Raw genomic sequence first — 16,443 nt, forward strand, 5'->3', positions numbered from 1 at the left:
CCAAATACCGAACTTTTGTTATAATAACCTCATCCAATCCCTACTGCTACATATGCAATGAAACGACCCTTGAACTTGTGCAGTTAATAGTCTCAGCAATACACAATACAGAGTACAACCCTCCCCATTCGTTGCTCTATATTATTTTCAACATAAAATCTTATCTTTGAACTTCTAAAGATGCATCCTACGGAAGAAGCCGACGTCTATCTAAACAAGTAGGGGAGATAAGGCGGTTTAGTGCACTCATATATACGACGTACCCCCAGATGCAAGATTTTCAAGACTTTAAGGCTGTCGTTTCCTTGAAACTTTTTGTACAAGTCTTTTGGTATGGTTTTATGTTCAAAATACTGTGTGGCTCGTACCTGATTCCAATCCGATTAGAATGTCAGTGTATGAACCACGCATCACTTTTAGTTTATTACACTTTACGTAGACGTTTTTTCCATTACGCTTTGACATGAAATATTTTTTGTGTAGCAAAGCAAAATATAGCGACGGTTATGCACACAATTTTTCATCCCTGACAAAGATTGACATATTTGTTACCTTTAAAAAATAAAAGTGTTTTCATACCAAAATCTATCATTCCGTTGTCTAAAGCAAAACATTGTTATCGGGATTAAAATCGGTTCGATGAGTAGAAAATTAACAACACAGTCACCCCTTATCGCATGGAGATTAAATATAACCGGCGATATGTGAGATAGAACACCTGCCTAATCCTTCGGGATCAAAAGCGATTACGTAATGTTACTAAATAAATTACTTAATTAATTCAATCTCATATAACACTTACGCAGTGTGGTCTACATTAATTCAAACAGCATTACTGATGTAACAGAGTTTGTGCCTCCAGGACCGTGGAGCGAGCGAGGTAACTCTTTGCTACTTCTGCTTCTGCCACGAATTCTAATATGTTTACTAGCGACCTTACATTATAACCGAACTAGTTCGCCGTATGATGTCACTAAAAGCTTCGTATATTCACCTATACGACCCTTTTTAGGCAAAATTGTACTCTAGGACGGAGCGACAAAGAATGTTTATACACGAAAGCAAACAAGATTTTTCTCGCTATTTAGAATGCCTCTTGGATAGTGTAAAATATGAGTGCGGCCGCCGTGAAATGAGCTTTGGGCTCCTGTCAGCTCGCGTCGCGGGCTGTCGTCTGAATTTTGTACAAAGCAATTTCGTGAACTCGGGAAAGCATCGAATTAATCTGGTAAAGATAATGAGGATTGAGGTGAGTGTTATTACCTCATTAATGGCGCTGATCGGCGGTAATTAATACACATTCATATAACTGTCAATTTATTAATTTACCATTACCTTCTGCCTTGTGTATTGGTTATTTCAACGCTTAACCCTGTTGCTCGGAGAGCTGGTTAACGCAGTGTGACGGACATCGAATATTTCAAAATCAGATACAATAAAATTTACTATTTCATTCGTAGATTTATTTGAATCCAACATTACTGATACTCGTAGTAACTTTAATTAAAGTGTGTTGTCAACACATTTATTCCATTAGAATGCAATTGTTACAATTTTATTCAACAGTTTCAAAAGTAGTGATATACTTTTAAAACTACGGTAAAAGCTTTGAGAATAAAACTATAAAAAAATAAACCTTTATTCCGAATACAACAAGGCTTTTTCACAAATTTCAGACGAGAAATAGGACATTTTTGTAGTTGTAATTTTTTGCTTCGTTTTCTATTTTCCAAGAGAGAACCGTTACACCTAACTGAATAGACCCGCTTAGATGAGAACGGTCGTCAGGTACCATGAAAAAGCTGTCGGTCCACGTAGCTGAGTGATGGATTGATTTGATTTACACTGGCATGAGTGTACTAGACGATATCCTAACCTAACTTAAAATGGTCATAACTTTTACCGTTAGCTACAACTTTTGGAAACTGTGTTACAGGGCTGAATTCATTTAAATATTGAATGGCTTTTCAAAAAGTAGGTAACTTATTTATGTTTGCAGCTTAGTTTACCTTTTTGGTGCTTTTCTGAACCCATTTTAACTTTTTTTATCTAGACCAGTTTAGATAGGCTCTGGAGTTTATACAGAGAGTCTATTACTATGTAGGTACTTTCTATTTATCGGACACTTTTCGTTCAGAGGCTTAAAAACAATGTGTTTGTAGGTACTTATGACATCTTACCGCTACACTTAGAGATATTAAATGATTACTTAAACAATTCCTTAGTAATGATTTTGTTCCAAAAATAAATGCTAAGGACTGGGTTAAGTAACAATTAAATGACTCTAAGTGCGGCAGTTAGTGTAATATTAATATTATTAATCAAAAAAAAAACAACTATCATGCTAAAACATTAAACACACAAATAAATAGGTGTGAAATGACAAAAACGTCCGAACGTAGTTTGAAGGGGAATTAAATATGGCGTGTGCGGATGCGGGCGACGACACGTGATTAGCGAAGCGTGTCGCTGATACCGCACTGTCCCGGTGTCCCCCCGTCGGTGTCCCGGCGTCACGCTCACGGTGCTGTTACGTGCAAACAAATACAATGGGACAGTGGCACCCACTCCACAAATTAAAGTAAATAGGGACGTATGTACTTGTCAAAATATTTTTTGTACAGCAAAAAAGAATTGAATGAGCAATATCACGTCATTATAATAGTAAGTTGGTTAAGTCCCACACCATTAGATGATGGGGACACTGTCATACTTGGGGGTGTGGAGTGCAGACCGACACGTCCTAAGTATAAGTAAGTAACTGAAAAAGTTAAATTTTACAGGAGAGCGAATTTAAGATTGCAAAAATTATAAATTGTCATATCTTTGTCATTTTAAGGATTTATGGTTTGAAATTTGGTAACTGAGTTTAAAATTAAGTACAGTTTATGTTTACAAGGAAATTTTGTTTGTAAAGGTTTATGGTTTTGTTTTATAACACATAGATAATTTTACTCCGGTCTTAGAATGTATCAATACTCTAACTGCCACATCCACACTTTTTCAATGGAATATTTATCGAATATTTTACGCGATATCCATGGAATAAGTAGTTAAGTGCCTAGATACATTTTACAATTAAAATTGAATCCAGTGTATAAATGTGTAACTACGTAGATACACACTTATGCACCGGGAATGGCTAAAATTCCATAATAATTATCATTAGGACTTACCTTGTCTAGGTGACGAATAAATCTCATTTGGTGGTGACATGGTGAGATTCTGTCGCCTTTTAATTGCATTTTGCTTTAACGATACTAAGAATTTATAGCGTTCACTATATAAATAAAATATAACGCACCGCTCGCGCGTGCCGCTCGCTGTTACCGCGAAGAACTAAGCGAGCGGCAGATGCCCGCACCCCGCGTCTCGATCCCCCCGCGTACTACTATTTAACTGGAACTTACATATTTGTACGTTGTATTTATTTCCTAGCTAATTCAGATAAATACTTATGCGTCTGAAAAAAAACCATGTTCGGCTGTTACAATTTTTTTGATATTTTTTTATTGGATAGATACAGGTACGTTGAAGCTAAAAATGCAATAAAAACCATTTCGTGTATCTGGCAGATACACACTTATACTTAGCGGGTGTCGAGACGGTCTCTCCATATCTAATAATTAATAAATGTAAAATATTTAAAAAGATATCAGTTATAATACCTACAAGATGTTTGACTCATATAAATCACAACATAATATTAGGCGTTTTCAATTCGAAGTGCTCAAAAACATTCACCATTGATAACGGACAAAATAATAGGAAAAAAATGCCAAGGAAAATAGAAAAATATATAACACGCCAACAATTTATACAAAATCAAAAGAATCCTTAAAAATCACCAAACTTCACAACTTCATTACTCCCTAATTGTCATTAATAATCCCCTTGTCTGGCACCAATTTAGGGGAAGGAGGGTGATGACACAATAATTTGAGGTTCATTTGTAATTCATTACGAATTTATATGTTTACTAGCTCTTACTCGCATAAGAAGATAAAACATGTATCTTATCATCTCATATATTTATTCTGGAAATGATCTAGCTAGGGGGTCGAAAATATCCCGAACTGGAAAGGATAGTACATTATGTGCAACTTTGTTGGGGGACCCCTAATCTTGTACACAAAATGTCATTAAAATTGATTGATAATTTTTGGCGTGGAATAATAATAAATACATTCAACTATTAATACATTAACTATTCTTAAAAATATGTACCATGCTTAAAATATTAAAAAGCTTTCAATAAAAAAATAAGTTTACATTTTATTTTGCATAAATCTTTTACAGAATAAAACATTCACATTAGTAATAATGTTAACAATACAATTAACTTGTCTACTCTTTCTCATTTCCGACGCATGTCTAAATAACAGAAGTGTTGATGCAAAGCGGGAACAATGGACCGGCAGGCGGATGCGTAACACACGTTCTATACATACAATACATATAAATATACAATACAAAACATATGCATATACTTATGTGTGAAATTTAATTCAGCTCATTCAAAAGCGTACACGTACAATGTGCAGCCTACAATCAACTATTGCTACGCGCGTAGCACGTCTACGCTTTTCGTAGCTGCTACGAATATCATGAAAAAAATATTATGAGATTTTTTATTGTAGTCGATTTGTTTGACAGTTTTGGCTGTGTGCATGTTGTTATTAGCTTTCGTAAATATTCTGAACGAGATAAATAGCCATCGCTTGCCAATTGTAATCAATAGATGAGAAGTATTTAGTTAGGATCGAGTGGTAAATTACTGAAAGTGAAGAGTAATTTCCGTCACGATTTACCACTAATTGTAACAGTAGTTAACGCATTATGAAGACTAACTACGATCATTAAAACTTTTACCTAACATTCCCTGAACCTAACCCCAAGGATCCCCATTAACTGGATCTTCTCCGCTTTGCTCGTCTTTTGCAAACTACGCTTCATCTTATCAATAATTTTACAGCCACTGAGCATTTGGGTAAACGGTTGGCCAATTTCATATCTCAGTACATATAGCAAATATACGTATACCCACAATAAAATTCAAGTAACACAGTCTGATACACGCAGGGCTACACAAATTACTTCAATAAGCACGCATGATGGAGGACGAGGTTCCCACGAAATGGCGAAATTCCATCCGCCGTGGATGCGCCACTGAATACAAATTCACATGTACTCCAATTATAGGAAAACGATTTGGTACGAATATTCTTGGCAGACTTGCAAATTTCGTCTCGAATCAGCAAAATATACTTATTTTGTTGGGAGTTAGAATGGTACCGTCATGAATTCGTGACTTTCCTTTTCTGGATGAGCCAAACTGGCCTCCCGCGGGACCGAGATGGTAGATCTGTTACGTCGCCACTGACAGAAATTGATTGATATTACAGACCACTTTTGCGGTGACTTTAGTGAACTGTCAACTATATATTATCCTCTACGGACCTCTAACAATACGATAACAACGGACTCTTTACCTTAACCTTAATAATCTCCTACACTAAATCCTTGAAATATCTGTAGTTATAATTACGTGTTTAATTAGCTCTGGTCCTTACAAATTACGAAGCAAGCATTACGTTTTAATTAAACAAAAGGTTCCAATTATGGCATTCCTTATTTCAAATTAAAATTTAATGTTCGAAGTTATTCGTAATATTAACGAATTACATAATTTCCTAAGAGTAGGTCATACAAGTTTGTTACAATGTACGTCACGTACACAGGACACGTACGATGGACGGACACAAAACGAGTTGTAATTTTAATTAAAATGTCACAACTTTTGAACCCATAATACAATTAGACACTTTAGCATAAAGTTAACATAATACGCTCTAATTCAAATCGCAGCGGATTTCAAAATTTCCACCTTTATGTAAGAAATGAATTTAATATTTCATTTACATGAGCACTTTGCTGAATAATTTTGAGTTTGACTTGAAAGTTCGTACCTGTATTTCGGTATTATCCGTAAAGAACAATGTTTTCAGTGAGTGGAAACATTAAGGTCAGGATTTCAGCCTCCTACGCCTGTCTAAGAGCATATTGTTAATCTTAAATTAAGTCGTCTCGTACTCAGAACTTTGTACAAGTTTACGCGCGGAAATTAATATTACGCTAGGAATAAAGACGATCCGATAGTTATTTCTGGAATTTAGTTTGTGTTACTGACGTTGTAATTATTCATGAATAGTTCGGTTAATTTGTTAACCAGGATTAGTGGGAAAATGGTCATGGTTAAGTACAACAAAATAATAAACTACATAGTAACTAACTGATTAACAATACTAATAAATATTGACATACATAATCAAATAATCATAACCTTAATATCGATTGAGAACAACATCATATTACGTAAGATCCATCCAACCCAAATCATAACAGAATTTATCAGATCCGAGAATAAAAACGAAGTCTACAAATCCCAAATAAATATTGTTCCCGAGCACATATTTGACCGAACAACAGCGGGAACTCACATAACTACCTATATTTACATACAGTAAGCTGTTTGTGGCTCCTATTACCGGCTGCACAAAAGGCTTGTGTGGTTCACAGTTCAAAATGTAGTAGTAGATCCTTGTAGGTGCCGACTATGGGCTGAAAAGGGCAATAAGGAGGGCAAATAGCTCTCGGAGGCGTCTCGTCGTCCCGTCGGCGTCGACATACCAGCCTTGCACGCCTCGTTTTAATTAGCCTCCCAGCCAGCTCCCACAAATGAACATCTGACATTCAAAGTGATTTTAAAACATTGCTTTAAATAACCCACTGATTAACTTGTTTAAAATAAATAAGTAAGAAGTTGTTTAGTCAAAATATTCTATTAGGAATTTATTGTAATAAAAAGAGTTTTGCTACTCTCATTTCTACTGCAATCTTTGTAAGTTTGTTATTACGATTATTTAGGTAAATTTCATGATAGTAAAAAGCTAAATTTATTTAAAAGTATTTGTTAAATATGAGTAGTTTTATTTATTCTCAACTAACATTTATTGACTGCACAGGCAAACTGGCTGCCGTGCAACGTGCAGTGGGTTCGTTTCCCGCACGGAGTAACACTTTGTGAGATTCACAAATTGTTGTTTCGGATCTGGGCGTCATGTGTATGTGAACTTGTATGCACCAAGCTCATAAATGCTTTGGCAATAAAGTTAAAAAATATAACATTAATATAATAAATTATAGCGTATTTATGTACACATCAAAAGTATTTTCAAATATGATGTAGGACTTTACAACTGTTATAGTAAAAAATAAATAAAAATTCCCAATACCTAGAACTCGGTGTCAAAATATTCAAATATGAAAATGAAGGATAACCAACCGTAAAACCTTCACCTACATCTTGGAAAATCTTTCTTTAAGATGAACGGAAGCCGGGAAGTGAGTGAAACTGGCTTGTGGAGGAAACCGGGAGGTGAAGTCGAGCCGGCTTGCATTGCGGACTCACGGCACGTACCAAATCCGACACTTGGCACAGTTCACATTCCCGCCGCGCTTTACCCATAATACAAGTTTTAAGTTTTAATTACGCTTCTACAAACTCACGCCTGACATAACGAAACGTATTTTTAAAACCCTAATGATCGGCCCATCGTTGAAATTTTCAACTACAATTATGTGTTAATTAAGTAGCAACTAAAAAGAGAACAAGCAACGTTTTACGAAGGGAAAACCCTGAGAAACATTGTTTACTTAATCTTGATATATAAGTACTTCTCTCGAGAATACATTAAATAGAATAGCTATAATAGATATCAATAATGCCGATCAGCTCATTGTACTGTCAAATGAATTATGGAAGAGAAGATTTAAAGAAGATTTAGTATAAGTTACAACGATAAATAATGTACCTAATGTAAGACAACCTTCAAAGTTAAACAGAATCGGAGCCTACCAACAACAAGAACAAAACTGACAAATAAATAAAACAGCAAGGTCCAACTCAGGCAATTTCTACAGCGATAAAACGCGAAAGGAGCGGTATTTAAATTGAATACGCCGTAAATAAATGCTAAATGAGACAAAGGACTGGGAGAGAATTTGCAATCTAAACAAGAATAAAAGGAGTAATGTATCTTTAATGAAAGTAAGGAAGGGCCGTCAACGAACGGTACAGGGCGATTACGACCGCGGACAATGTCCCGCACCTCCGCTGTTTGCTTAAGCTGTTGCCACAATTAGCTTTATGTGCATTTCGCATTGACGAACAAACAGCTCAACGCAGTCCTGCTTTGCATGATGATGAATGTAGCTCATAATCCAGCCTGTGAGAACAAGTGCCATAATTGCTTGACTACTAACGTAACTAACAAGGAAAGCTCTACTGGAAACTAACAAACGCAATTCAATTAATGAAGGTGTCAATTTTAACGTATTTTATTAGATAGTTGTACCTACACACTACTCAATAAAACATACAATTTATCTTTCATTGAGTTAACATTCCTAAAGAAGAAGCCGTTAAGAAAATGCAAACAAATGAACAGCAACAAGATATACGTTTACAAATTAATGGTAAACAAATTATAATTTAGTAAATGAGGTAACATGAATGAATAGCATTCAAACGTAACGTAATAAACTCGATTTGGTAGTTATTATGTAAACGAGCTATGGGCGGCTGACCACACTCACTGGTTAGGCATTACTAGTTTGTTATTCGTGGTAATCCGATACATTAGTAAGTCATCCGGCCGCAAATGTCTCGGAGAAATCGGAGAGCTTTGCGCTTTTAGAAAATAAATCTTATTTTCTACGTAAAACGTTGCTTATTGTAATGTATACTGTTGATGTCTGTGACACTGTTAATTTGTGTGTTTACTTCTCTGTGTGCCCCTAACGTGTTTTGACTGACGGTTCATCTCCGACCGCGTGTGACATAAATTCCATTTTTTACAGTTTCTATCATGACGTGTCTTTTAAATGAGTTAGACGAAAATAGTTCGGAATGTATAAACTCCTTGCAACCTATATTTTATAAGATTGTAAGCACATGATAGAGATATAATTGATATGCCTTTTTGCATATCAAAAGGCAGTATTTAAATTAATTAACATTTCCTATTAAGAAATCAAAAAGACAAGCAATCAATATAAGTCCCACTGACGGGATTAATATTAATTTTAATTAGGTATGGGGCTTACTAACATAGTATTGCTCAATTCTAGTCTCGTACGTAGGCAGTACAGTTTAATTACATTGATCTGTAATTGGCTAATCTGTTATCAATGTTAACATCTGTAGCGAGCAATTAAGGAAATAGAATGGAAATCCTTGAATATGCTTATACTTATATAGTGAGTGATCAGGTTTATAAAAAATATTTGCATACGTATTATAAATATACAGAAAACCAAACAAGGAGTAAGTATAGTTATCCGGAGCTGCAAATAACCTAACGGGTTACCGGGGCTCCGGCTCGAAGCATGAATAGAAATGGAGGTTTTTAGTCAGTAAGAGTCTGACACTCATTTTCTTTCGCCTCATCCAATGCAGGAGAAGGCAGTAGACGACTTTACACCTCAAAAAGAAAGAAGAAGAAAGGGGCAAGTATAGTTCTAAAGATTTATTTATAAAGTAGCACATACAATTACTTTAGTGACTGTTAAATTTTGTCTCTCTATGAGGACTATTTTCATTGCATTATCGACCGACTCCAGAGTTCATGACAACATTAAGAATTCCAGTTCCATTTACTGAATACACTGAATATACTGAGCACCTAACATAGCCACCGTGACTAGCGAACCCAACGCCAACAGAGCATTCATCATTGAATATTAAATAAATTCTAAAGCTGTAAATACCTCTGAGAATAAAGTGAAAATTCATAAGAAAACCCGTTAACTTAGCGAGAAATCACAAACAAAATGTACGCAATGATTTATTATACAGTATACACGGGGAAAAGAAAATATTTCTTTAAAACACAATGGCCGGTGGAAACGGCGTACGTTTTGTTTCCACGAGTTGGCTAATTACCATTATAATTGAAAACAATAATGTTACCCACAGGTGCTTTTAGCATTCACTTGTAAATACTGCACATAAATCAATCTGAAAGTTTTATTTCCAACTCCTTTCACAAAACCTGCTTGAATGCGTGTACTTACTGTAACGGTTGACTGCATGGAATATGGTCAAAGGTAGTTATTGTACGTACATGTAAAGATGTGAATGTTCGAGTGTAAGCAACTCATAACGTCCTGCTAAGCTGTGAGGTCATTAGGATCATGCTAATGTGAACTTTATGATAGGTTGCATAATACATATTTCACGTTACAATATTATTAGTTTAAGTTCTTAGCTATCCCTGTAATGATAGTTTAAGATGATTTTAAATCACAGTCATATTATAAATGTGAAAGTTTGTTTGTTTGGAAGTTTGAATGTTTATCCGTCAATCACGCTGAAACTACTTATCGGATTTTGATGAAATTTGGTATACAGACAGGGTATGAGCTGACTTGGGTGAGAGGGTACTTTTTGTACCACGGAAACGGGCGAAGTTACTAGTAAAAGCTAGTAAATAAATAAGTCTAATTTAGTATTTTACTACTTCTTTGCTTAAATCATAAAATAATTAGTTAAATTAAATTTCTTCCACTGTCCATACATATACTTTGTTTATCTTTATTGATTTATTGACCCTAGAATAATACCCATGTATATTGAACACTCGTAATATCTTGATTACTATTCATGCTTTCACACATTTATCTCATCGAAACACAAACTTATGGGCCCTATCTATAAATTAACAGCTCACAGTTTTGTCAACATTCGAACTCCAATCAAGTAAACAAAATATCGGGCGACAAAGCCACATATGGGCGCACTATCATTAAAATGCATGCTCCCGTATTACTATTTCATACGCTACAGTATAAAGTCATTTCAATGATTTATTACACCCAGTAGATACGCACGCCCGTCCTGATTACCTACAGTATCATTTTTCACCTTTTAAATAAATCACCTGACAGTTATCAGATACTGACGTTTTTGATCGACATTAAATAAAATTTTATTGATGACCCTATCAGTTTCTTTGACGTTTCTTTCTAATTTTATCGTACTATCTCGCTCATGTCTGGAGCAATAAAAATAAATAATCAATCAAACGGACGAGCTATAACGAGACAGGAATTATTTCGGTTGTATACATTTGTTACGGTTGCTGGTTATGAATTATTATGGCTGGTAAAAGTAATATAAACAAAGATAATTTGTGACTACAGTTTGTCGGTTTACGATTATCGATGGAAGTTAGTTATAGAATACATATTATATAGTCTTAAAAAACGGCAACCAACTGCTACAATTTTGTAGCAAAACTATATGTAAAAAATATACGAATGTTGCCAGTGACTAATTGCATGTACAAACGTGACCAAAAGTCTTCGTAATTTGAAAACCGCAGATAAATAAAAGTTGCCAGCAATTTCAGAGTAGCCTCTAATCTAGACAGTGGCCAGTCAGTTTCGCATCGGGCGCAGTCCCGCTACCGCCTGTACCGCCTGTAGGTACGAAAGGTGAAACTTGTCCAGAATGATTCGAAACTTTTGACAAGTTCACAAACAATGCTCAGTTGTTAATGCCAGTTATGATTTTAGTAAACGTTTATTATGGAAATCGAATCAATTTGAGATAAATAAAGCATGTGTTCTAACTTCAAATTCAAAGTTTAAATTAATAAAATAAAATCAATTGAAAGTAAATCTAGTCACGTTTTTCAAACTCAATTTATATGTCGCCTGGCTCATAATTACTGAACTTTACAAACTGTCACATCTGCTCCGACTGTGGCCAAACAAGTAAACAGTAGTCGTGAGTTGTGTAGTAATCCTTGCCAATATTATTTCAACATAGAATGGGAAGCGTAAAACGCAGTGGGAGTTTAGAAGGCTTTCAACAGAGCTGGCCGTTTAGCAAAGTTTAAGTAGGAACCACTACCGCTCTGCGCTCACTATTCGGGCTCGGCTCGCGTTTAATCCTTACAAATAAATAAACAACCCTCGTATCACTGCAAATACCAAAAGCGAAATGTTATATATGTTTTGCTGGTTGCTGGCACGCACGCTGTTACTAGCTCCGCAGAATGTACGTCTTTATTAAAACTATGTTGCCACTAGATATTCCAAAGTACTTCGTGTTTGCTAACGAACAGAATAGATGGATTTATTTCTTCATAAATATTTAAGTTAATACTCTTACTCTTCCTAAGAAAATATTTGCAAATTGAATGCCAAGTAATAAATGGATCCCTTGCATATCAATGAGCGTTCAAGGCACACCTAGCTTTGATTGATTCCGTCGCATCGGAATTATTTCGGGCCTATTTCCGATTCACCAAAGGATCACTCTGGCTGCTAGCGTTTACTGTTTCTGTGTGAGCATTTGCTCTTATTGTTTTGTTAATGAAATCCAATGCTATCAGTATCACAAAGGTTCCAACTGTAAGACAATAGCTCACAGTTCAAGGAGTATTGGTATTCAACTACGGTGATTTTATGTTCGAGAAAATATGAACTACAAAGAATTGCTGAACAACTTTAAAAATACTAATTTGTGGATGTTATATGTACATATATCGGCTAAATGTAAATAACTTTTCAATCAATCAAACTACGAGTAACAAACAAGCAAACCTTTAGTTTCAAAACTAACGGGTCACAATCACAAGCGAATGGGAAAGAAATTTAGTGTAAAAGCTTTAATGAAGTAATGTATTCTTAATGAAGAAGCGGCGTCGGCCCGGAATCGTGTGCCCGCGAGCCCGTTTAATGCCTTGAAATATACATAACTCTTGGGTACATTTCAATTAGCACTTGAAGTGAACACGGGCGCCATCCTGCCGGTCCCCCGCGACTCCGACAGTCACAATATCATCGTCATTTAAATATAGAAGAACCGTCACTCCTCTAAAATTGGCGCCGACGTGACCCGGATGACAAGTTTAACGTCAATTTATATTGATGAAGCTTAAGTTCAGATTAAAAGTTCGCGGACGAGAATTTCGCCGTCTTTTAACATCAAAATTCTGAGGTAAGACGAACAATTTTCCGCTCCAAGTTAACTTTTCGGTAGTATAAAAATTGCAAATGTTTTAGTATCAAAGTTAAAGTGTGTGTCCCATCTGTATGGAGGGCGAGATCCGTCGGGTTCCTTTCAAACCGAATCGTAAACTATGGATGGCCAATTTATGGTTTCGATGCTGTAACCCATTCCGGTCCAGGCAGATTTACGATAGCAGTTCCTCACGAATACGAGCATCTACGCGGTCACATCTAATAAACAAGTCACGAGTTTTACTTGCATGTACCTACAAAGTAATGTACAGGTAAGATTCGTCTAATTTATGGCGGCAATACTATTTGCAACAGCTGTAAATTTCTAACATTTGTCAACAATGTCAGATAACTGAATATCTTAGTATTTCGCTTCCTTCATCATATACTTAGCTGAAATAGTGTGGTGATTTTGTATGTGTAAGTTTTGATTGCAATACATATTAGGATTGCCCAATACATCCAAAGCGATGTTACGGTTTTACCAAAGAAAATAATATTAATTCGACAAGTCATTTGATAATGTTTCTCAGCGGGGTCTCAGAATAGTAAAGTAGAAACTTACAACTGACAAGTGCATTTATAGGTAGTTTAGAGAATCTACGACAGTCTTTTAGAGATGTTACAGAGATGGAATTCCAAGAACAAGTCCTACAAGTGATGTAGACATGAACATAAAACATTGACAGTTACTTGAAACTGTTTCAATACCCACTCGAGACAAGGTAACCTTTAGGTCCCTTTTCAAGGAAATACACAAAAATGTTAGCCGTTTCGTATATTTAGTAACAAGAAGTATCTACAGAAAATAGCCTCTTCTGGGTATAATTCAAGTTTCGTGAAAATATATTTTCAACGTTATTCCAAAACAATAAGATTGAAATTCAATTGAGGTATAACAGATCAAGTATTCATCACTGCTTGCATTACCCATTGCCTCTATTCAACTTAATCCGTCGTACAAGGTGATACCGCTATCATAAAACGTGTACCTACGGGTCAAACGTGGTTACTGTAACCGAATACTCACGATTAACCACAACCCTGGTTACCTCTCTTACGAAATCTCGCACATAAACCCAAATATCGGTCAGTGGTTACGAATATGTCTATCTGTCTCGAAACGGGTCTCACATTGAAAGCCTTTTTACTGAGGTCTAATTTTAGACAGAATGACAGTCGCTTTGCCTATAAATAAACCTAAGATAGAGCTATTTTAAACGCATATGAATGTTATTCGGACTCGTTAATTTGTTAAATTGACACAATTGTTTAGTTCGTGTTATTGTTAGGTTTCAATCACCAGGGCGAACAAAGTAAGTATTATGGGAGTTTTTTAGTATCAGTCTTCATGCTATGGATTGAAAGGTATTGTTAAATATCATCCAATTGTATCCATTGTCTAGGTTAATTAGACATCAAACCAACAGGTACATAAAACTACTACAAGTTAGAAGCAAACAAATATCTTGTACATACCATTTCCACTAATTTGTTCACCTGTAGACAACAAATTCATTTGAAATATTATCAACATGACACATAACTGTACGTTTATTGAAACCTCTCAGAACGAACCATTGAACCGCATATTAATGTTAGAATTATACGCTGCATATAAATTCATAATACAACCAAAGCGTAACCCATTATGGTAATTCTTAAATAAGTCATTATCCCGTTGAGTATTGCAATTAGAAAACATAATGATAGCTATAAGCGATCAAGGGGTATCACTCTATCACGCCTACACCATCAGAACTAATTGCTCTATAATGTTACTTCATTCAAACGATACTGGCAAAACACGTAGGCAGTGCATCACAGTCCCAATAACCATTAAAATATCGTTTCCAAATCTAACATTCATAGTAATTATAGTTTGTAAGTAAAGAGCCTTGACACGACGAAATTATGTCCAATTTTAGAGTCTAAACGAGGCTAAAATGCCGTTAAATAATTGATTCTAATTTTGGTATGAAATTTATGTTTTGTTGAAACTGAAATATGTTTTCTTATTAATCGGTTGTTTGTCTTTTACAGTTGCAAACTAAATACATACATTTGTTTTTTTGATTTCATTACTATTTGTTTCTATATTTAAGGTTTTGAAACTTACCTCCGAACTCAGATTCATTAAATGGTTAACTCAGATGTCGATACAAAATCCTTATTAAGGAATAGTTTAAGTAATCATTAAATGTCTCTAAGTTTGCCAGTTAGTACTTGAAACTGGAGAAACTAGAATTCTTAACCTTACGTAACCAAGTTTAGTTATAATGTATTTCATTCTCTTATCCATAAAATATTTGTTCATGTAAACTTTAATCAAAAACAGTTCCAGAATGACTTGTTCATAATGCACTTTTATAAAACCAATTGCACAAAATGGAATATTGTGGTTTGGCTAGGGCTTGCAGGCGATGCCTATTACTGTTAGCTGTACAACATAAAATAATGCTACATAATATTGCACTATACTTACATGCTATGTTTACATAGCCGACACAAATCAAAGACGAAACATTTAATTTACTTAATTGAAGTATTAGCAAGAACTTGTGAAAGTCAAAAGTGTCAGTCAGTCAGTCAATTAATTAATGTTAGTTTGCTTTTTCACAGCACCGATTAATGTAATTAAGAACTAGCTAGACACTTAACTAGAAATTTCAACATAATTATTTAAAAATGTAGGTAAGTTTAAGTTCTTAATATCAGATTTTTCTGTATTTCGAATTTCTTTTTAATGTTTTGAGTAAATCAGACGACACACTAAGAAGCAAATTAGTTTACCTTTTATATGTATAAAATTTGCCTCTATCTTGACCAAAGTTCTATCTGTTACTCAAAAAAGCAATTCGCAGGAGTGAGATCCAGGTTTATAGTGTAGCCTAAAATAAAATCTAGTTCCCACGAAATAACAATGGCACGTCCCAAATTCAGAACTGACAAATATTCACAAAGCCGCAGCCCGCAGTGGATAGATTAGGTTTTGTTATACAAGTACAATCGCCATCAGAACTCGGAGGATACCGCCAGTTTACCCGCCAGACCTACCTACTACCTACTCATGCTAGAAACCAATTTCCCACCTCATTGTTCTAAAATTGCGTCCTGCGTTCTACGTTCCGACGGCCAATCGATTCGCACATTGACAAACATCGAAAAATAAAATTGATATTGGAAAGGTATTCTTATCTCAAATGTTCGAAAGTAGAACGATTTCTGGTTGAAACCATCTTTAGTATCTATACATAGCATTCTCGTTAAATACAAATGTCCACGTAATTTAACAATATTGAACGTCAAATATCTGTTTTGAAAGTTATAAAACTGTTTATAAACGAT

The 16,443-nt window shown here is 35.1% G+C and overlaps 1 protein-coding gene across 3 annotated transcripts in view; it reads right to left on the reverse strand.

Moving 5' to 3' along the window:
• Positions 1 to 16,443, reverse strand: part of LOC118263356 (semaphorin-2A-like) — a 60,053-nt gene that overhangs the window by 26,901 nt on the left and 16,709 nt on the right. Inside the window, exon 2 of one of the 3 annotated variants that reach the window (XM_050705613.1) lies at positions 14,575 to 14,595. The exons of the other annotated variants lie outside the window; for them this stretch is intronic. Within the exon in view, the coding sequence (XP_050561570.1) occupies positions 14,575 to 14,595 (21 nt within the window). The remainder of the gene's footprint in view (positions 1 to 14,574; positions 14,596 to 16,443) is intronic. 3 annotated transcript variants of the gene reach the window in all.

This window comes from Spodoptera frugiperda, chromosome 27 (assembly GCF_023101765.2).
Source record: "Spodoptera frugiperda isolate SF20-4 chromosome 27, AGI-APGP_CSIRO_Sfru_2.0, whole genome shotgun sequence".
NCBI lineage: Eukaryota > Metazoa > Arthropoda > Insecta > Lepidoptera > Noctuidae > Spodoptera > Spodoptera frugiperda.